This window comes from Microcaecilia unicolor, chromosome 1 (genome assembly GCF_901765095.1).
Source record: "Microcaecilia unicolor chromosome 1, aMicUni1.1, whole genome shotgun sequence".
Taxonomy (NCBI): domain Eukaryota; kingdom Metazoa; phylum Chordata; class Amphibia; order Gymnophiona; family Siphonopidae; genus Microcaecilia; species Microcaecilia unicolor.
The window spans coordinates 527,127,297-527,149,712 of record NC_044031.1 but is presented as its reverse complement, the minus strand read 5'-3'; the positions used below and the strand labels follow the sequence as shown (position 1 = coordinate 527,149,712).

The 22,416-nt window shown below is 45.3% G+C and overlaps 1 protein-coding gene across 1 annotated transcript in view; it reads right to left on the bottom strand.

The window, feature by feature from the left end:
• Positions 1-13,203, bottom strand: part of LOC115478562 (charged multivesicular body protein 4c-like) — a 78,443-nt gene extending 65,240 nt beyond the window's left edge. The window contains exon 1 of the mRNA XM_030216007.1: positions 12,981-13,203. Coding sequence (XP_030071867.1) covers positions 12,981-13,173 — 193 coding nt within the window. The 5' untranslated portion in view covers positions 13,174-13,203. The remainder of the gene's footprint in view (positions 1-12,980) is intronic.
• Positions 13,204-22,416: the final 9,213 nt, after the last annotated feature.

The window sequence follows — 22,416 nt, the reverse complement described above, 5'->3', positions numbered from 1 at the left end:
TAAATAAACCAATGGGGGCAGAGCCTGCCACTAGGTGGCAAGGGTGGTCCCAGAGGACAGCCCTCAATTGGAAGGAAAGGTCGGAACGCTGGAGGGGAGGGGACACAAGCCAAACTTGCCTGCAGGGAACGCTGGATGGGAGGGCAGGGCAGAGGAGAATCGCTGGGGAGAGCAGAATCGCGGGACACGGATGGGAGGGCAGGGCACAGGACAATCACAGGACATGGAGGGGAGGACAGAATTGCAGGACATCGAGGGGAGGGGAGGGCAGGGCACAGGAGAATCGATGGACATGGATGGGATGGGAGGGAGGAGAGGAGAGAATCACGGGCCACGGATGGGATGAGAGGGCAGGGTAGAAGAGAATCGCTGGACATGGAGGGGATGGGAGGCGAGGGGAGAATCGATGGACATGGATGGGATGGGAGGGAGGAGAGGAGAGAATCGCGGGCCACGGATGGGATGAGAGGGCAGGGTAGAAGAGAATCGCTGGACATGGAGGGGATGGGAGGCGAGGGGAGAATCGTGGGACACGGATGGGAGGGCAGGGCAGAGGAGAATCGCTGGACACGGAGGGGAGGGCAGAATTGCAGGACACGGAGGGGAGGGCAGAATCGCAGGACACGGAGGGGAGGGCAGGGCAGAGAAGAATTGTGGGACACCGAGGGAAGGTCAGGGCAGAGAAGAATTGTGGGACACCAAGGGAAGGTCAGGGCAGAGAAGAATTGTGGGACACCGAGGGAAGGTCAGGGCAGAGAAGAATTGTGGGACACCGAGGGAAGGTCAGGGCAGAGAAGAATCATGGGACACGGAGGGGAGGGCAGGGCAGAGAAGAATCGTGGGACACCGAGAGGAGGGCAGGGCAGAGAAGAATCGTGGGACACCGAGAGGAGGGCAGGGCAGAGGAGGATTGCTCGACATGGAAGGGACGGCGGGACAGAGAAGGATCGCTGCAAATGTAGGGGAGGCCAGAATCGCTGGACATGGAGGGCAAGGGAGAGAGGAGAAATTGCTTTGACGAGAGCCTTAAAAACATAATCACCATTACAAGATAGCCTTGGAAGTGCCCGTTTCATTTTTTTGAGAAACGGGCCTTTTTTACTAGTTTCTCCATAAAGCTTATCTCTTAGCGCGTAAATGTATATTAATACGCTGAAGGAAAGTGGAACCTTCTGCCTTAGCACAATGGCAAGTGTAGATGATTCAAATGGTAGTGATGGACAAAACAGCAGTAGAAAAGAGGAACCCAAAAGAATAAGCAGATTTTCAAAAGTTTGGGAGTCATTTTGGAAATTACTGCCACAAAAGCCAGGAATGCACTATTGAATGTTTGATTGGAAGAAGTTATATTGTAATAGGAAAATAATCAAAGCAGGGCTGGACACAAGAGATTGCTCGGTCTGTTTTTCATTATGAACTGTAAAGGGGGGAGCAGGGGAGAAAAAGGAAAAAAAATAAAATGGAAGGTGGAATTTTTTTTTAAATTCAAAACTGTCACTGTGCTTTTAGAGTGACGTGAGGGAAAACAGTTGAACGTTTTATGACTGTGATAGTTTTATAGAGCTGGCAATAAAGAAAAGTTTGTGTGACATCATATGACGGCAAAAACACAGATTTTTCTGTGACCCGAGTGTAGGCATGTTCAGGGGTGGAATCTGGGCAGAGTCATGGTGTACACACATTATTTTATGAAATATGCATATACATTTATACATGCTCTTGACCAACTGTAGATATCCACAGCTTCCATTTAGCCACAATTTCTGCAGGATTTTTATAAAGACATGAAGGGGCTCATTTTCAAAGCACTTTGACTAACAAAGTTCCACAGGTTTCTATGTAACTTTGTAATTCTAAGTGCTTTGAAATACATCTCACAGGTATCTATGTATCTTCATAAAATAAACTTGGAATAGAAGCCTTTTTTGTCCTGCCCTCATAGGTGCCGTTATGAAATTACTCTCATTATGTACGTTGTCTAAAAAATCCATACTAAGACAGTATTATTAGCTTCCATACAACTCAAGCCAGTGTTTCTTATTCTATTTCAGTTTACAAAGCTGGTCATTTGCTAAAGTTTATCAACACAGTAGTCATCATGGGTGGGCTGAACAAAAAGAAGTGAACAGTAATTGTGCTTATTTAGATGCTATGAAAGGCAAAGTATAAGCATTTCTGGTACATTTATGCTACACTGATTACAAAGAGAGCTAATCCAATCAGAATGATAAAATGCACTGATTCTTCTGTGCTTACACAGTTCATTTGGTAAGACACTTAGGACCCGATGATAAGTTTCCCAGCACCATTCCGAACAGCGCTGTAAAATTAGCGCCAGAACAGCATGGGGAAACAACACCCTGATGATCAAAACTAATAGCATGCAAATTTATGAGTTTTATTAGTTTTGATCATTGGGTTACTTCTGTGGGAGAACTGTGCCTGGGCATTTGCCCATGGCACAATCCTCCCGCAGAAGTTGACAGGTCCAGGCTGTCAAAAAAGGCTGGACCTGTCAAACAAACTGATGCAGGCTGGAGGTCTGGTGGACATGCAAGCTGGAGGTCCGGTGGACCTCCAGACTCCCCTCCCCAGACAGAGGATCTGGTGATCTAGCTCCCCCCCCCCCCCCCCAGCAGAGGACCTGAACCAACCCCCAACCCCCTAACAGAAGAGAGGGCTGCAGGTCCGGTGGACCTCCAGCCCCCACCAGGAGGTCTAGCAGCCCTCAACCCTCCCCCCCACCCCATACCTTAAGATGACAGAGAAGGGAGTAGCACTCCCTCCTCCTTCCAGCACTGACTCCAAAATGTTGGCGCCCTGCCCAGTGCATCCTGGGATGCGCCGGGTGGGGCTTCCCTACTGATAAGGGAGCGTTGGATCAAGGGGAAGTGCTAGATGTGGTGTACTTAGATTTTTAGCAATGCTTTTGAAGCAGTTCTGCACAGGTGACAAATGTTGTGCCCTCATTATGGGCCAAAACATGGCTGACTAGTTTAGAAATTGGTTGAGTGTAAGGCAACAAAGGGCAGTAGTAAATGGAGTTCACCCTGAGAAAAAGAATGTTACCAAAGGTGTGCCGCAGGGATCGGTTTGCAGTCTGATTCTTTTTAACATTTGTTGTAATTGATATTGTAAAAGGGTTGTCTGGTAAATTTGCCTCTTTGCAGATGACACTCCGCAATAGGACAGAACACAGCCATCAGCTAACTCTGTTGTGCCCATCACTATAATCATATTTCACCTCTGCTGAAACAATATCATTGGCTCCCCATTGAGCAAAGAATCACTTAGAAAATTGCCACCCTCACTTTCAATGCCTTTAGACTTGGTATCCCCGACTATCTCTCTTGTTTAACTATTCCTTATTCCTCCTCCCGAACCCTCCATTCACTAAACGATCACCGCTTAGTTTTGCCTTCTCCAAAATGTGCCCACTTGGAATCAACCCGTCACAGCGCATTTTTCTTCCTGGCTCTCCGTAGCAAATTCTCTTTTAAGGATTTTAAAACTGAGCTGAAAACCCGGCTTTTCCGCTTAGCTTTTGGTGAAACAGTTTGCTGAAATTACCAATGTTACCCTTCCACCCTGTCCTTTTGTGCGTTTGCTTTATCCTCTTTTTGCAATGCTTATGTCTCTTAACACCCTGCCTTCCTAAACATTAATGGAGTTCTTTTCTTGTTTCCTATTTTTTAGCCTGTACACCGCTCTGTTCTGCCTGTCAGCCAGAGCGGTATGGATAGTTATTGCAAATAAATAAATGAGAAGGGATCTAGCCAAGCTTAAGGAATGGTCTAGAATTCAGCAGTTAAGGTTTAATGCAAAAAAAATGTGGGGTCATGCATTTGTGTTGTAAACTGTTGGAATGTAATTGTATTTTACATGCATTGCCTGTCACCTATTATTTCTCTGTGATTACTCTGTGACCTCTGATGTGAATTACTTAGAGAGGTCACACAGCTATGCAACTTCCTGTGGGGGTTAGATGCATCAGATGCAGCACATGGAGCTCATGATCTCTCCTAACCTGAGAGGATCTATGGTGGTGTGAGCATCCATTACCATCTAAGCACATGGAAGGAGCTGATAATACAAATGTATAGTAATATGTATATATAAGCCTGTCTGATTATAATCTAACTACAAACTGTGAGTAAACAGATGTTTTGTTACTTCAACTTTAAAGTGACTCAGCAGTGAATTATTCAGGGGTGAATGAGAGAGAGATGAAGAAAGAAATTAACATTTCTAAAGCTGAAGCTGTGTGTACTAAAATCTGCTAATTATTTACTACAAATAATCCAACAAAAGGGTTACGGGCCCAGGGCTCAGGAATTGAAAAAGAAGAGAAATATTACCAGGCAGAAAAAAAGGCCACATTTTTCTCTTAAGTTTTAAAGGAAAGATTCAGTCTGTCTCTCTCTCCCCCCACACAGCAGACAGAAGGCTAAGAAAATGGCTGAGGGAAGAAATTCACCATTGTTCTACTCTCTCAAGGTGCCTAATTAACTGAGTTTAATTATCGGCAGTGGGAATTAAGATTCATATGTCTCCTTCGAGCAAAAAGATTAAATATATGCTTAGATCAAGACAGAACAGCTGAAAATATGGCTGAATGGGACAATGCAAACTATTATGTGAAGTGCATGCTTTTGGAAGCTCTCTCAGAGAAACAAGCCATATTAGTGGAGGGAAAAGATACACCAAAGGACATTTTATATAAACTGAGAACTATGTATGCAACTACATATGCAAAGCAGCAACCAATTTGGTTGGCAGAGTTGAATGAAACCAAATTAAGGGATAAAAGTAAATGTAATGATCACATTATGTATCTTATGTCTTCATTTCAAAAGCTAGAACTTTCTGGAATTCCCATGTGTGATGCATTGAAAAGAGCATTTCTTTTTACCTCACTATCAAAGAAGTTTGATGTTTTTAGGTCTGTAAATGAGGCCATTGAAGGGCAATCTTTTGAACAGGCAACATCAAAACTAAGGCAGGAATGCATAATAAATGATTCTGAGGAGATGTGTTCTCAAAGCAAGTCAGAGAGAAATGAAACAAATTTCTTGGCAAAGAACAGAGGAAGGCGGAGCTATGGGAAAACTCCACCCAAGGGCAAGCTGATTTGCTACTCATGTGGAAAGGAGGGACATGTATCTAAATGGTGTAAGGAAACACAAAACACTCCCTCTAGCTCACCTAAGCCAATGGAACTAAAGAATTTTCAAACCAGGAAATGTATGAAGGACAAAGATAAACACAAGGGCTTTCTAATGACAGAAAAATCTTTGACTATGGTAAATAATAATTCAAATGAAAGTACTTGGATTTTGGATTCAGGGAGCACATGCCATTTAACCAATTGTAAAGATTTCTTTCAGGAAATGTGTCCAGAGGAAGGTATTCTTAAAACTGCAAACGCAGGGACTGCTAAGATCCAAGCCAAAGGTATTGGATTCTTAAAATGCAAAGTGTCTAATGAAGTTAAAGAAATTCCTGTAAGTGATGTCTTGTATATTCCCCAAGCAGTTTGCAATATGCTTAGTGTATCTACATTAGATAAGAAGGGATTTGTGATTCATTTTGAAAACAGTAAGTGCACAATCTCTAAAAATGATGAAGTGTATGCTGAAGCTTTTATGCATAATGATGTTTATAAACTGAGCATTTCAGGTGAAGCCTCACATATGGCGCAAGTAAGGAAGAATGATGGTAAATGTAGTCTGGAAATCTGGCACCGCCGCCTGGGACATCGTGATTCTAAGGTGATCCAGGATCTTTACAGTAAGCAACTGGCCACCGGCATTCAGATAAGTGCAGATGCTGGTAAAATGGAGAAATGCATAGACTGTGTTACTCAAAAAGGTGTGAGACCCTCATTTCCTGCATACACAGGAAATAGGAGTAATAAAGTGCTGGACTTAATACACAGTGACTTATGTGGACCGTTTAATATCCCATCATTGGGAATAACAGATTTGTGCTAATATTCTTGGATGATTTCTCTAGATATTGTGTGGCCTATTTGCTGAAAGAGAAAAGTCAAGTCACAGACATGCTGAAGAAATACGTAGCCATGGTGAGCAATAAATTTGAAAGAAAACCAAAGGTTCTTCAGACCGACAATGGTGGTGAGTTCACTTCACAAAGCATGTGCACATTTCTAGAACAAGAAGGCATTCAACATATCACAACAGTAGCTTATACACCAGAACAAAATTCTGTTGCAGAGAGAAAATTTAGGTCACTTGTGGAAATGACCAGATGTATGCTGTCAGATAGCAATCTCCCTAAAAGACTATGGGGGGAAGCCATTCTCACAGCAGTGTACCTACAAAACAGAATGCCAACTAAAGGCGCTCAGCGCACACCACATGAGACATGGCATGGTAGGAAGCCAAACCTGTCACACATAAGAACATTTGGAAGTACAGCATATGCTCATATACCAAAGCAAAGAAGGCATAAGCTGGATTCCACAACAGAAAGGGGCATTTTAGTTGGCTATGCTCCAGGACACAAAGGATATAGAATTTTGAATCTGAAAACTGGCATTGTTGGCATAAGACATGTTACATATTTTGATGAAAACAAAAGGGTTGATAAAGGCTGGATTATCCCAGATGAGCCTTATCATCCAGAATATGAAACTAGAACCATAATAGACATGCCAGTGTATATAAATGCCATACCAAGGCAGATGTCTGAAAGCAACTCATCTGTATCTAACGAGGAACAGACAGAGGAAGCAGACACAGAAAGGATCATTGAAGAAGACAGTACAGTTGGAGAAGGGGAATCAATTGGAGAAGGACTCTCAGATTTAGAGGATGCGGAAAGGTCAGACCAACCTGTTGTCAGACGCTCATCCAGGGAAAACAAAGGTGTTCCACCCCCAAGACTGTCTTACTTAACAAAGTCAGCAGAAGCTCAAGAGCCCTTAACATGGGATGAGATTGAGAAAATGCCAGCAGAAGAAGCTGCTGAATGGCATAAAGCTGCACAAGAAGAAATTGATGCATTGGATAAAAATAATACTTGGATTCTTACAAAATTACCTCCTGGCAAGAAAGCTATAGGATGCAAATGGGTATTCAAGTTAAAAAGGAATGCACAAGGAAAAGTGGAAAGGTATAAAGCCAGATTAGTGGCAAAGGGATATCTTCAAAAATATGGAGAAGATTTTGATGAAGTGTTTGCACCTGTAGTGAAACACACGACAATAAGAACACTTCTGAGCATTGCAGTCTCAAAAGGCATGCAAGTCAACCACATTGATGTGAAAACAGCGTTTCTTCACGGAGATATAACTGAAGACTTGTACATGGAACAACCAACAGGTTTCATAAATACAAAACAAAGACAGCTAGTGTGTAAATTAAACAAAGGTCTTTATGGATTAAAGCAAAGTGCAAAATGTTGGAATGAAAAATTGCATGAAATATTGACAAATTTAGGATTTAAGCAAGGTGAAGCAGATAAATGTTTGTACACTAGGTGCACAAATGGACAATATGCATACATTTTAGCTTTTGTTGATGATCTGCTCATTGCAAGCAAAAGTGAGAAAGAGTACAAGGACATTGTAAAGTGTTTAAACCTCAATGTTGAGATAAAAGAACTGGGTAATGTGTCATACTATCTTGGTATAGAAATTGAGAAACAAAATGATGGTTCTTATCTTCTAAGCCAGAAGCAGAAAATAAATGAGCTTATTGAAAGTTTAGGTATGCAAGATGCCCAAGTTGTAAGCACTCCCATGATCACTGATTTTCTGAAGGATGAAACAGTAAGAGAACCTTTACCAGATAACATCCAATATAGATCAGCCATAGGTAAGCTTTTATATCTAGCTACCACATACAGGGCTGATATAGCAAATGCAGTAGGAATTTTGAGCAGAAGGGTCAGCTCACCTACCAAATCAGATTGGACTGCAGTTAAAAGGATGGTAAGGTATTTAAAGGGTACCATTGATTGTAAATTAAAGATTTCAGCCAATAGTAATCCAAAACTAATATGTTACTGTGATTCAGATTGGGCAGGGGATCATTCTGATTATAAATCCACAAGTGGATATGTGTTTATGTATGGAAATGTACAAATTTCATGGGCCAGTCATAAACAAAGTATTGTGAGTTTGTCTTCTACAGAAGCTGAATATGTGGCCGTATCGGAAGCGTGCAGAGAACTGATGTGGATTGAAAAACTTTTGCTGGATTTCGGAATAGCTGAAAAGAGACCAATCCAGTTAATGGAAGATAATCAGAGCTGCATCCGACTGTCACAGAATGACAAGGTTCAGTCACGCACCAAGCACATCGCAACGAAATACCACAACGTGCGAGAGTTGGCAAAAGAAGGGGTCATCAGTCTACACTATTGTCACACCAGTGAGATGACAGCTGACATCATGACCAAACCGTTACCCAGAGAACATTTTGAAAATCTGCGTATAAAGCTTGGACTTTGTATGAATAAATAATTGCATGACAGTTATGCATGAGAAGGGGTTTGTTGGAATGTAATTGTATTTTACATGCATTGCCTGTCACCTATTATTTCTCTGTGATTACTCTGTGACCTCTGATGTGAATTACTTAGAGAGGTCACACAGCTATGCAACTTCCTGTGGGGGTTAGATGCATCAGATGCAGCACATGGAGCACATGGAGCTCATGATCTCTCCTAACCTGAGAGGATCTATGGTGGTGTGAGCATCCATTACCATCTAAGCACATGGAAGGAGCTGATAATACAAATGTATAGTAATATGTATATATAAGCCTGTCTGATTATAATCTAACTACAAACTGTGAGTAAACAGATGTTTTGTTACTTCAACTTTAAAGTGACTCAGCAGTGAATTATTCAGGGGTGAATGAGAGAGAGATGAAGAAAGAAATTAACATTTCTAAAGCTGAAGCTGTGTGTACTAAAATCTGCTAATTATTTACTACAAATAATCCAACATAAACAGCCCAAGGAGCAGTACAGTAGGGGTGAGCAGCCTCGGTCCTCAAGGGCTGTAACCCAGTTGGGTTTTCAGGATTTCCTCAATAAATGGGCATGAATCTATCTGCATTCAACAGAAGAAGCACATGCAAACTGATCTCATACATATTTATTGGGGAAATCCTGCAAAGCTGACTAGGTTTTGGCCCTTGAAGGCCGAGGTTGCCCACCCCTGGTATAGGGAGTGAAGTGCTTCTGTGCACGAAAAAGGAGCAGGACTTTGGCCACCTTTAAGATTATCACATACAATCTCACCCTACAGACAGAAAAGGTGACAGCGAAAGCCAGATGGATGCTTGGGTGCAATGGGAGGGGAATGGCCAGCAGGATAAAAGGAGGAGATAGTGCCTCTGTATAATAGTTTATCAATCTTCTCTTCCCCAGCAGCTTGGTCCTGGAAGAAATTAACTTAAGCCTGTGCTTTTCTTCTAAATAAACATTAAGGGCATGATTCAGTAAATGGTGCTCAAAATTCAGCACCAAAAGTAGCGCTGAACAGTAAGCTATAAAGAGCGTTCTGGGATAGAAGTCCTTTACAGAACAGCATGCAGCACCAGGGTCTGCGCTCACCTTTGGGCATGAGGACTTACACAAACTGAAACCAGGTGTAAATCATGGCGCACAAGTTGTTTGTGGACCTGCACTATTCTATAACACTGCACTCATCTTAAGGGAACACCCCTGACCCACCCATGTCCCTCCCATTGTTATGCCCCCTTTGCAGAATCACAAGGAAACACTTAGGCACTATTCTATAAATGTGTGTTTTCATGCAGATCTGTCGTTTCTTCCCCGTTTCGGCACGTTGCATCTGTTATAACGCTTTTCCACACCAAAGTAACTCCTAACTTTAAGGGGTAGATACATCAACCAAACGTAAAAAAATCTAAAACGTAAAAGTCCTTAACAAATTTGAAAAAAACGAAGAATGCACCAAAAAAACAAGTCGCACATGTTCAGTGCGGTATTGTAAAGTACAATGCATTAAACTGGTGTAATCCCCGTCAGTAATCGGACCCTAAAGCATGCACAGAGCAGCCACGCATGCGCATGCCACAAACATCAAAACAACAACAACAAAAAAAAAAAAACACAAGCACGTTGCAGGAGCATCCTGTATGGACGGCCTTGCCCCCCCCCCCCCCCCCCCCCCCCGCCCGAGGTCCCCTCTGCTCCCCACTTCCCCCTGCATGAAAAACCAAAATTTTAGCAGCCCCGACCCCCCTCCCTTCCTCTCTTCCTTTCTCTCTACTCTTTCTCCCACAGCTCCACCTCCTGCCATCCTCCGCCCCGTGCCCCGCCCCCCTCCCTGAGGTCGTCACCGCCACTCCCCCCTCCACCGGGCCCGCGCAGCGCCTCTCACCTCTGTGTGAAGGCGCTGCACGGGCAAGAAGAATATCTGATCACCACCGAGTCTTCAGGACGTCTCTCCTTTCCTGACCTGGGCCCGCCCTCGTCTGACATAAGTAACCTACGGGGGTGGAGGATGGCGGGAGGCGGAGTTGTGGGAGAAAGAGTAGAGAGAAAGGAAGAGAGGAAGGGAGGGGGGCCGGGGCTGCTAAAGTTTGGATTTTTATGCTGCAGGGGGAAGCGGGGAGCAGCGGCGACCTCGGGTGGGGGGGGCACGGGGGCGGAGGATGGCGGGAGCCGTCGTTTTAAAGGAGGAGAAAGAGAGGGAGGGGGGCCGGGGCTGCCCAAAGTTTTGTGATTTTAATGCAGGGGGAGCGGGGAGCAGCAGCAACCTCGGGCGGGGGGCAAGGACGCTCATAAAGACGCTCCTGACGAGCGTTTTTGCCCCCTCCCGATTTTTTTTTTTACATTACAGTTTGGAAGCCGGGCAGCCCTAACGAGAGGTACAGACCTCTCGTTAGCTTTCCGGTGTTTTTCCAGCATTAGGGCAAGAGGTAAACTTTGATGCATCTCAGTTCAATAGGGTTTCTACACAATTTGCTCATCTGCATTCCGTTTTCGCTAGCTGCTACCGTCGTCAGAAAAAGGCCTTTAACGCATGTCATGGTTTAAAACTTGTTCGTTAAAGGGTTGTAAAAGGGTCATTAAAGTTTAGTGCATCTTGCCCTAAGTGTCATATATAAAATTTCCCCATAAGCTTCCTGTGGGTCAGGACCAGTGTTCCCTCTAAGGTGAGCACGTGAGCAATAGCTCATACAAACTGGGCGTGTCATTCACTTAAGATCAATGTGTGCTCACTTCAGAGGGATGCGGGAACAAAACTTTTTACTACCCCACAGGAACAGTAACTTCCTCCCTTCCAGTCTTCCTCCACGCAGGTCTCACAGGATCCTGCAGCCGGCAGCAATTCACAGTAACAGACTGTCTCCGTAGTCTTCCTCCTGCTGTGTCCTGCCCTCTACTGCAACTTTCTGTTTAGTGTCAAAACAGGAAGTTGCAGTACAGAGGGTGGGACGCGGCAGAAGGAAAGCCATGGAGTCAGACTCTGACTGAATCACTGCCGGTTGCAAGCACCCAAGGAGATTGGATAAAAACAGGCGACGGGATGCTGCATCCATGTTGTCGTTCTTTAGTGCTGGTAGAATTTTTATTTAATTTCACTTATATTTTTAAACATGCTGGCTTGTGCAACATATGGATGTACACAGAGGAAGTATATTATTATAAAAATGCACTTATTGTTGTTTATTCTGTATCACTGTATTTCCAGTGTTGGCACGGTATATGTCATCACAAGGACAAATTATAAGAAAACCAGTGGCCTGCATTGGGGGCTTGTAGCCCATTAAGTTATGTTTAAACAAATGAGAGATCTGCATGAAAGAAAATATTTATTTTTATTATTTTGACTTATGAAAACCACTTGTCCCTGAAACACTACCACTTTAATCCTAATGCCAAATATGATTTCTTTATAACTGATGACCTAACATATGTTACAATCCAATCTATCACTCAGGAACCTATATGCAATACCATAATGTATTCTTCTTTACCATGTATGTACGCACCTTAAAGCAATACCATTTGTAATTCTGTTAACCGGAATTGACAATCGCCACTACGGCAAATGTAAGCCACATTGAGCCTGCAAATTGGTAGGAAAATGTGGGATACAAATGCTACAAATAAATAAACATGCTCAAAACAGAATAATCCATTTGTGCAAAAGAAATCAGGTGAAGATGCGATTCCATGTGCCCCAATGAAAGAAGAGTTTAATTTCACTTCCAATCTTTATAACACCAGGCTTCCCAAGGCAGGTTATAATAACAGTTAAGATGAACCCATCAGTATGCAGGATATCCTCACTGAAATAATATGTTTTAGTGATACTCAGTTTTTATTTCATCATATCTACATATGGGAAGCTTTCAAATAAATTAAAAAGCTGTCAAATAAATTAAAAGGAAAAAATTTTCCTCCAGCTTTTAAGGCACTGCCTATCCAACTGGAACAGTTTCTGAATTTTTACTGATAGACCACGCAGACAGCTCGGGAGACCCCCCCTCCCGCTCCCGCTCCCAGCGCTCTACTACTACTTAACATTTCTAGAGCGCTACTAGGGTTACGCAGCGCTGTACAAATTAACAATTAAGGCCGGTCCCTGCTCGGAAGAGCTTACAATCTACAAAAGTACTAAAAAAATATCCTAACTTGTAACCCACAGTGAGTTCCTGACATTCTGATATAGTGTCCAAGAATGTATAACCCAAATTAAGCATTTACTCTCCGGCCATCTCGTCGTGCTGCAGCATCATCACTAATGCCCCCAAAAGTGCCAAGCATGAAGCATCACTCGGCTAAATCAGCTTATATGATGGAGTGACAGCTGCCCCTCAAACCCGCTCCGCACAAATTCTGGGCGACTACCGTATTTGGGGAAAAGTCCGAGTAAATTATGGGTTACAGTGAAAAAAGCCCTTTCCCCCCTCCCCCCTCCCAGAAGAAGCCAATAAGAGAAATCCAGGGCTGACAGCTCCTCTCACCTCTCTTGTTCTTGGTGCCGTGTTTGCGGGCTGTCGCCAGCTCCTGTTCTATCTTCTTCTCCAAGTACTCCTGTTTCTTGGTCAGCATTTCCTCGGTCTCCCGCAGTCGGCCCAAAGCCTCCTGAGGCGTCGGAGCCCCGCGGCTCCGGGAAGAGCCTCCAGGGCCCTTGAAAAGTTTCGTCAGTTTACTCATCTCCCCTCGGTGTCTTTGCTAGTATTTACCACAGCTCCGTCTCCGGGACCGCGTAACACGAAACCCACCGGAGCGAACCCGAGCGACCAAGTTGCTTCCGGCACAGCAACACCTGTGCGGCCGTACTGTGACGTCGACAGAACGCCAGCTTTGTGACGTCAGAAAAGAAGCAGGTTCTACGGGTCGCTCGCCTGGGGCTTGGGCAGGAGAGGTGTGTGCCGACTCTCGTGGCACTGAAATTACTCATTCGCTGCCTGAAAATAAACTTGTCAGTTGTCACACGTTCGTTGCATGGGCCCTCCCCCGTGCTGTTATACTGAAAAAAGTTATAAAAATACTGGGACAAAAAGTAGTTGCAAGACGGTCCCCGTACACCTTGTAAATGTAATCAAATGAATTTCTGAATGGAGGCTGAGCTGCTTAGAGAAAAAAAAAGTGTTGACTTTTAAATATCATTTCTTTCAACTTGATTCCTCGTGGCCGGAGGAAATAATATTAAGCGTTAAAGAGAATGTCATGGTTTTTTTTTTCTACTGCATTTTGAGTTTAGATTTATTACTTGCTTTTTTTCCAGTAACTATCTTGAGTAGACAGGTGTGGTAGCGGCGTTAGTCCACTTTTAAGGTAATCAATAGAAATAAAACATGGAAAAGAAAATAAGATGATACCTTTTTATGTCAAATACAAAAGGTATCATCTTATTTTCTTTTCCATGTTTTATTTTGTTTTATTTCTATTGATAACCTTAAGAGTGGACTAACACGGCTACCACACTCCTCTACTATTGATTTCCAATAACTAGTAATTATTTTATGTAGTGCTATTGAATGTGCACAGTGCTAGTGCTCTACAATGGTGATAAGTATTCAAAATCCATATGTTCCTGCATCAGAGAGCTTAGAATCTAAGGGGTCAATGCAGTGAAGTGTGCTAGGCTGTAGCTTGGAAATAGTGTATATACAAGGGCCTATGCACAAAGATACCACAAGCCTCAACATGCAGTTACCTCCAGACCAGGGGTGGACTGACCATATGGGCAACTGGACAGTGCCCGAGGTCACAGAGGCTCTCTCCCCCCACTGCAAACTGCAGCCCCCCCCCCCGAGCCTCAGTGGGCCCTCCCTAGTCCCACCTTGAAAGGCCCTGGAGGTCTAGCAGCCTCTTCGGTTCCGGGGCAGGAAAGAACCCCACTCTTTCCTACCTGCTGCTGCTATTCTGCCCGGCACCACCGCTGCCACATTTTGAAAATTGCCATTGGATGCTGAGACTTCCTTGCGACTTCCGAGACCCACAAAACTACCTCAGGAAGTCTCTGCAGCCATTTTGAAAGCATGACAACGCTAGGCAGAGCAACGGCAGTGGGCAGGAAAGAGGAGGGTTCTTTTCTGCCCCCGAAGAGGCCACTAGACCACCAGGGCCCTTCAAGGTAGGGCCCAGGAAGGTGCAATAGTGTGCAGGAGGTGGATGGGGGATACGGGTAGTGCCTGGGGGGCCCAGAGCATTGTCAGTCTGCCGCTGTTCAGACATTACTGGACAAGTGATGCACAGAGGAGTTGAGCATGGGTATTAACTTGTGTGGAAGACATGGTTGCAAGGTGCATTGAAATGAATGTTGAGGCCATTAAGCTTTCCACTCCACTAGGCCAACAAGGTCTTCCTAAGGTAGGCATGGGGAGGGCCTATTGGGGGGGGGGGGGGGGGGAGAAGTAATCATGGGGGAGGAGAGACAAAGAGAGGAGGGCTGCTGCCAGGGGGAGGGGGCAGCTTGGCTTGGCTCGGGACTGGGACATTTTTGGTCATGTGTGGGAGGGGGGGAGAGTTTCGTTTACGGTTTCAGTTTCTACCGAAACCAAGTGATCAATTTTGGTTGCAGATTTGGTTTCAGTAAAAGCAAAGATCCTGGGTTTGGTCAGGCTTTAACCCCATCCCAATTTGGTCTGCAACTGCAACTGAAAAAAATACCCTTTCCCTGGTGTTTTGTGCATCCCCCCCCCCAACGACTCCCCCCCCCAGATCATAACTCAAATGAAGCAGTAGCGATAACCATTCACTTCTGCCTCCAGTGTCACCATCTTGAAAATGGGGTTGCCCAGCTTCCCGGTGCAGGCCAGGGGAGGAGGGGGTCAGTCTGCCATATAAGGGAATTTTTCCCTTATTTGGTAGTTGGGCAGAGACTACCAAATAAGGGAAAAATTCCCCTATATGGCAGACTGAAAACTCCCACCATCACCACCACCGTGCATCGCAGGATGCAGGGGCTGGGCTCCGCCATTTTTCAAGATGGTGGCACTAGAGGCAGGAATGAATGTGCATTGTTCCTGCCTCCTTTGAGATATGACCTGCAAGAGAGGTTGGGGGATGAACTAGAAACCAGGAAAAGAGAGTTTTATCAATCACAGTCACAGTGAAAGTTGGGATGAGGGGTGCACTAGACATTAGGGAAAGGTGGGTTTTATTTACAGTTAGAGTCAGGGCAGAAGGGAGATGAATGGGTGGGGGATGCACTAGACACTAAGGATGTGTGATTAAGTTGGGGGTAGCTGGAGAGGGCTGATGCAGACTGCTGCAAATATCCTTTTTTTTTCTTCTTTGTAATCACCTTTCCTGTCAGTGCCTAAACTAATCACTGCTCAGGCACTGGCAGGAAGGTGACATTTTTCAATGAGCTGTGGATTACTGGCATAATTATAATGTGGCAGTAATTTGCATGCTCATTGATTATAGTATGCCTCAGCATTTCTCGAGCTCTAATTTCATGGTAGAGCTGCAGCTCTACCACAAGGCTTTCTGAATCTGCGCCACCGTGTGAAAAAGCATTTTGTGCTTGAGCTAACTGCACTCAATACTTCAGGTCTTACAGGTACAACACATTTAAATCCCATGGTAATAAATATATTAGGTATTTAGCGCAGATGCATATAGGTGTAGACAAGACCCAAAGAGGAGCTGATGCAGAAAGCTGCATGTTAGAACCATGTGCCCATGGCTTAGCGCACAGTTTCTAATGCAAACCTTAACAAGAAGGTTTTGCTGACTCATGCTGTACGCTAAGCATATGCAAATTCAAAGTGTACAAAACTTGCACACTGATCAGGGTAAGCCTACTGGGCACATGCGCACAAGGTTCTCTGTTGAAAAGGCAGCTAGTACTGTGCACATTTCCAAGCAAAACAAATCCGTCAGCACCCATCTGTGCCTATGCTGGAATATTATTCTGAGGATAAAGGTCATCATTGCAAAAATTGTATGTTCAAGACATTTTTGCAATACCGATATTTATGCGCAGTACAACATTCCAGCACATGCGCAGATATAGAGGTTTTTCTACAGTCATCTCCCCATTCTGTTATAAAAAGTTGTTGGTACTGTTTATGCTCTCAGCAAAAAGAAGAAACAGACATTAATTACTATGAACTGGCATTAAATCCTCTCAACTAACCCTTCTAACACCTCCTCAGACCTGGCACTCAAGTTCTAGCGTGATGCTCACATACTTTCTTAGCATTAGGCCAAATAGCTAATGGTCTTTACTACCATTCATTTTAGTATGCTGTGCCCCAGTGTCCTATGTGTGGGTTTGCATAGTGTTACCTGTTCTGGTCCTCTGACAGCCTTGCACTAGTTTATAATGTGATCCTAAATGATGTTTAATGTTTTTGCTGTTATTCTCACGTCTCAGGATTTTCATTGCTGAAGTTCCCACTGCAAAGATATGTGAGCAATGCATTGTGTGTTAATGTAGTTCACAGGCAATGCAGCCACACTGCCTGTCTGTATAAGAACTGTTACTATTGGTTTGTGCTGCTGCCTAGACCTCCTCACTTTCTCAGCCACGCTTGGACTCCTTTGTCTACCTGCTATCATTTCCTGGTCATTCTTACTATCTCTGTACTGAGAGGTCAACAGGTACGACCTTTCCTCCAATCGAGGGCTGTCGTACCAATCGAGGGGGAATACATGAGGAAGGAGATGATGGGCTGGGAGGAAATACGAGAAGTGGAAGGGACAGTGGTCCAGGCTGAAAGAAGCTATAAATAGGGCCACGAACCTTATTTAAGGAAAGTAAATAAAAGCAAGAGAAAAAGGAAACCGCTATGGTTCTCCAAGCCAGGGCGTGCCGAACGGTAAGCGAGGTAAGCATGGCAGGAGGGCACATCCTCTGGGGGGTGCCCCAACGCACATGCTTACCTTGCCCTCTCTCCCCAGATCCTTGTCCTTTTTTTTTTTTTAAATTTACCTCTCCGGCGCGTGGCAGCGTAGCGTTAGTGGAGGAGGCGGCGCTCCCCCGCCCCGACATGTCAGTTCGTCCCTTCGCTCGGTTCCACCTTCTGACGTCAATGACATCAGAAGAAGGCGGGACACTGAGCGAAGGGAAGAAGACACGTCGGGGTGGGGGAGCGCCACCTCCTTCTCACTAACGCTATGCTGCCGCGCGCCGGAGAGGTAAATTTAAACAAAAAGGAAAAGGATCTGGGGAGAAGAGGGCGGTTAGTGTAGTGATCGTTTTCGGGGGGGGGGGGGCGCGCGCGGCGGGGGCCAACTGCAGGGGGGCGCCGGAGACCCTAGGCACGGCCCTGCTCCAAGCAAGTGGCTCAGAAAAATAAAGCTGAAGAGTTGGCGTTCCAGAAATACACAAAAACTCAAGAAAAGGAACACGAGGAGGAATACAGGATGAAACTGAAAGAAGCCAAGAGAGAGATACGTATGGTGAAAGCGCAAGCGGAAGAACAAATGGCTAGAAATTGTAAGGAGGGGTGACAAAAATTTCTTCAGGTATATAAGTGAAAGGAGAATGGCTAAAAAGGGAATTGGTGAGACTAAAAGATACTGCGAACCGCTATGTGGATAATGATGAGAAAAAGCAAATTTGCTAAATAGATACTTTTGTTCTGTTTTCACCAGAAGAAAATCCTGGAGAAGGACCGCGATGGACTGCAAAAAGTACAAATGAGATTGAAGTGGATAGAGCACCGTTCACGGAAGAGAGTGTGTATGAACAGCTTGAAAAGCTAAAGGTGGACAAAGCCATGGGACCCGGATGGGATCCACCCAGGATATTGAGAGAGCTCAGAGAGGTTCTGGCGGGTCCTCTTAAGAGATTTGTTTTAATATATCCTTGCAGACGGGAGAGGGTTCCGAGGGATTGGAGAACGGCGGAGGTGGTCACTCTTCACAAGAGTGTGATAGGGAAGAAGCTGGAAACTACAGGCTGGTAAGCCTCACTTCGATTATTGGAAAAGTAGTGGAAGCGATGCTGAAGGAAAGGATAGTGAATTTCCTGGAAGCCAATAAGTTGCAAGATCCGCAACAACATGCTTTTACCAAAGGGAAATCGTGCCAACGAACCTCATTGAGTTCTTTGATTGGGTGACAGGAGAATTGAATCAGGGACGAGCTATGGACGTAATCTACTAGATTTCAGCAAAGCTTTTGACACGGTTCCCCAAAGGAGGCTCTTAAATAAACTGGATGGGCTGAAGATAGGACCCGAAGTGTGAACTGGATTAGGAACTGTGTTGACGGACAGAAGCCAGAGGGTGGTGGTGAATGGAATTCGCTCGGAGGAGGGAAAGGTGAGTAGTGGTGTGCCTCAAGGATCGGTGCTGGGACCGAATTCTGTTCAATATATTTGTGAGTGACATTGCCCGAAGGGTTAGAAGGTAAAGTTTGCCTATTTGCGGATGATACTAAGATCTGTAACAGAGTGGAACCCTGGAGGGAGTGGAAACCTGAAAAAGGATCTGAGGAAGCTAGAAGCATGGCTCTAAGGTTTGACAATTAAATTCAATGCGAAGAAAGATGCAAATGAAATGTGATGCACTTAGGGAATAGAAATCCTCGGGAGACGTATGTGTTAGGTGGGGGGAATCTGATAGGTAGGACGGACGGGGAGAGGGATCTTAGGGTGATAGCTATCTGAGGATCTGAAGGCGACAAAACAGTGTGACAAGGCGGTGGCCGTAGCTAGAAGGTTTAGGCTGTATAGAGAGAGGTGTGACCAGCAGAAGAAAGGTGGTGTTGATGTCCGTGTATAAGTCGTTGTGAGGGCCCCACCTAGAGTATTGTGTTCAGTTTTGGAGGCCGTACCTTGCGAAGGATGTAAAAAGAAATTGAAGAGGTGCAAAGAAAAGCTACGAGAATGGTAAGGGATTTGTGTTACAAGACGTATGAGCAGAGACTGATGACCTGAACATGTATACTCTGGAAAGGAAAGGCGAAACAGGGGTGATATGATACAGACGTTCAAATATTTGAAAAGTATTAATCCGCAAACTAACCTTTCCGGAGGTGCGAATGCGGTAGAACGAGAGGACATGAACTGAGATTGAAGGGGGGCAGACTCAAGAAAAATGTCAGGAAGTATTTTTTCACAGAGAGAGTAGTGGATGCTTGGAATGCCCTCCCGCGGGAGGTGGTGGAAATGAAAATGGTAACAGAATTCAAACAGGCGTGGGATAAACATAAAGGAATCCTGTTCAGAAGGAATGGATCCTAAGGAGCTTAGCCGAGATTGGGTGGCAGAGCCGGTGGCGGGAGGCGGGGTAGTGCTGGGCAGACTTATACGGTCTGTGCCAGAGCCGGTGGTGGGAGGCGGGGCTGGTGGTTGGGAGGCGGGGATAGTGCTGGGCAGACTTACACGGTCTGTGCCCTGAAAGGGACAGGTACAAATCAAGGTAAGGCATATACAAAAAGTAGCACATATGAGTTTATCTTGTAGTGCAGACTGGATGGACCATGCAGGTCTTTTTCTGCCGTCATTTACTATGTTACTATGTCCTCTAGGACCACCCCTTGCTATCCGATGGCAGGCTCTGTCCCCATTGGCCTATTTACCCCCTCCCCTCCCTGGGCCTGTGTGAGCCCTTCTTAGCCTCTCCCCTCCATGAGGCATTCTCCATCTTGCTTAAGACAGCATTTGTCCTGCTAAACTCCCTGGAATGAACTTGGTTTTTTACCTTGAATTTATCTTCTTAATGAGATATTGCACTTTCCAGTCACCCCCTCTGAGCTACTTCCATAGTTGCCAACTTTTCAAAATGATTGGGGCTGAATTTTTTTTTTTACAAGTGGTGCATTTCCCCCTCCCTCCCCCTCCCCATCTCCTGTCCCCCTCCCTCATCCCCCCTCCCCCTTCCCCCTCCCTCCCTCCCCCAGTTCCAGGGTCCCTCCCTCCCAGTTCCAGTGTTTCCCCTCCCTTCCTCCCTCCCTCCCTCCCTCCCAGTTCCAGGGTCCCTCCCTCCCAGTTCCAGGATCGTCATCCCTCCCTCCCTCCCTCCCTTCGAGTTCCAGGCCCCTCCCTCCAAATTTTAAAAGTCATCTATCTTACCTCATCGCGGTTAGGGCGGCAGCAGCGGTAAAAAGCATTCAGGCTCGGCTCGGTGCTTAGTTCAGTTTTCCCTTCTCTCCTCTCAGCTCTGGCCCCGCTCTTGCGGGAACAGAAATGAGGGCGGGATCAGAGCTGAGAGAGAGAAGGGAAAACTGAACTAAGCACCGAGCCGAGCCTGCATGCTTTTTACCGCTGCTGCCGCCCTAACCCCGAGGTAAAATAGACTTTTAAAATTCGGAGGGAGGGGGCCTGGAACTCGAAGGGAGGAGGGAGGGAGGGAACGAACTTCCAGTGGGTGAACTATTGGGGGTGCTTGAGCACCCACAGCACCCATGGAGTCGGCGCCTATGGCTACTTCTACCTGTTCAACTATTTTCTCACCTCTGCAATAAAGCTGCCTCTCTTCAGATTTCTACCTCCAACCACTGATACAGCTCTTAGGATTACCTGAACACGGCACCGTAGACAGCCATCAGGCATTGGCTGTCAACTCTGCAGCCGCTCCTCCTCTCGCCTCTCACATTGCTGCGCTCCTCCGAGGTCTTACTCCAGGGCAGTGACGTGGCGAGAGAGGAGTGGCTGCAGAGCTGACAGCCAATGCCTGATGGCTGTCTACTGTGCTGTGTTAGGTTTTAAAACATTTTTGACCTTTTTCTTTTTGCGGCTGCTGCTGCTCAACAGGAGAAGCAGCAGCGGCCAGAAATGGGAGCTGGCGCTGCGTGCTTCGCAGGAGACTTGGCAGGCAGGCAGGCAGGCATGCATGTAGGTAGGCAGGCGGGCGGGCCTGGATGGAAAGAAGGGGATAAAGAGAAAGACACTGATGGAAGAATTGGGAGAGGGGTAGACAGAAGGATGAGGAGAGAAAGAGGGAAAACAGATGGAAGGATGGGGAGAGAAAGGGAAAACATATGGAAGGATAGGGAGAGAAAGAGGGAAAAACAGATGGAAGGATGGGGAGAGAAAGGGAAAAAACATGGAAGGATGGGGAGAGAAAGAGGGAAAAAACAGATGGAAGGATGGGGAGAGAGAGGGGAAAACAGATGGAAGGATGAGGAGAGAAAGACACTGGATGGAAGGTTAGGGAGAGAAAGCGGGAGATGAATGGATGCAGAGAGAAAGGGGAGAGACTGGAAGGTTGTGGAGAGAGAAGGGACACTGAACAGAAAAGGGTAGAGAGAGAGATTAGATGAAAGGATCAGGAGAGAGGGTAGATGGGTGGAAGGATGGGGAGAGAAAGAGGGAAGACGCTGGATGGAAGGTAGGAAGAAAGAGGAGACAATGGATGGAAGAATGCAGAAAGAAATAGGGGAGACACTGGAAGGATGGGGAGAAAAAGAAGCTGCTGGATGGAAAAGGGGAGTAGGAAAGACTGGAGAATAAGAGGAAGGGGCATGGGAGAACAAGGGTGAGAAAAAGATGAAAAGCCATAGGTAGATGAAGGAAATTAAAGAATGGATAGTAAGAATGAATTAAACCTGGACAGAGAGAGATGCTGAAAAATATTGAAGAACGCAAAGAAAAAGGAGAGAAAAATGACAAATGGCGCAGAAGAGTTAAGCGAAAACGAAGGAAAGCAGAATCAGAGACTGGGACCAATATGGAAAGAAAAACAAAGTCACCAGACAACAAAGGTAGAAAAAAATAATTTTATTTTCATTTTAGTGTTTGAAATATGTCCAATTTGAGAACTTACATCTACTACTACTACTTAACATTTCTATAGCGCTACTAGGGTTACGCAGCGCTGTACAATTTAACATGGAAGGACAGTCCCTGCTCAAGGAGCTTACAATCTAAAAGACAGGTGTACAATCTAAAGACAATCTAAACAATCTAAAGACAAGTGTAGAGTCCGTCTGATAGGGCATACTATATTTCACAAAAGGTTAGGTGCCGAAAGCAGCATTGAAGAGAGT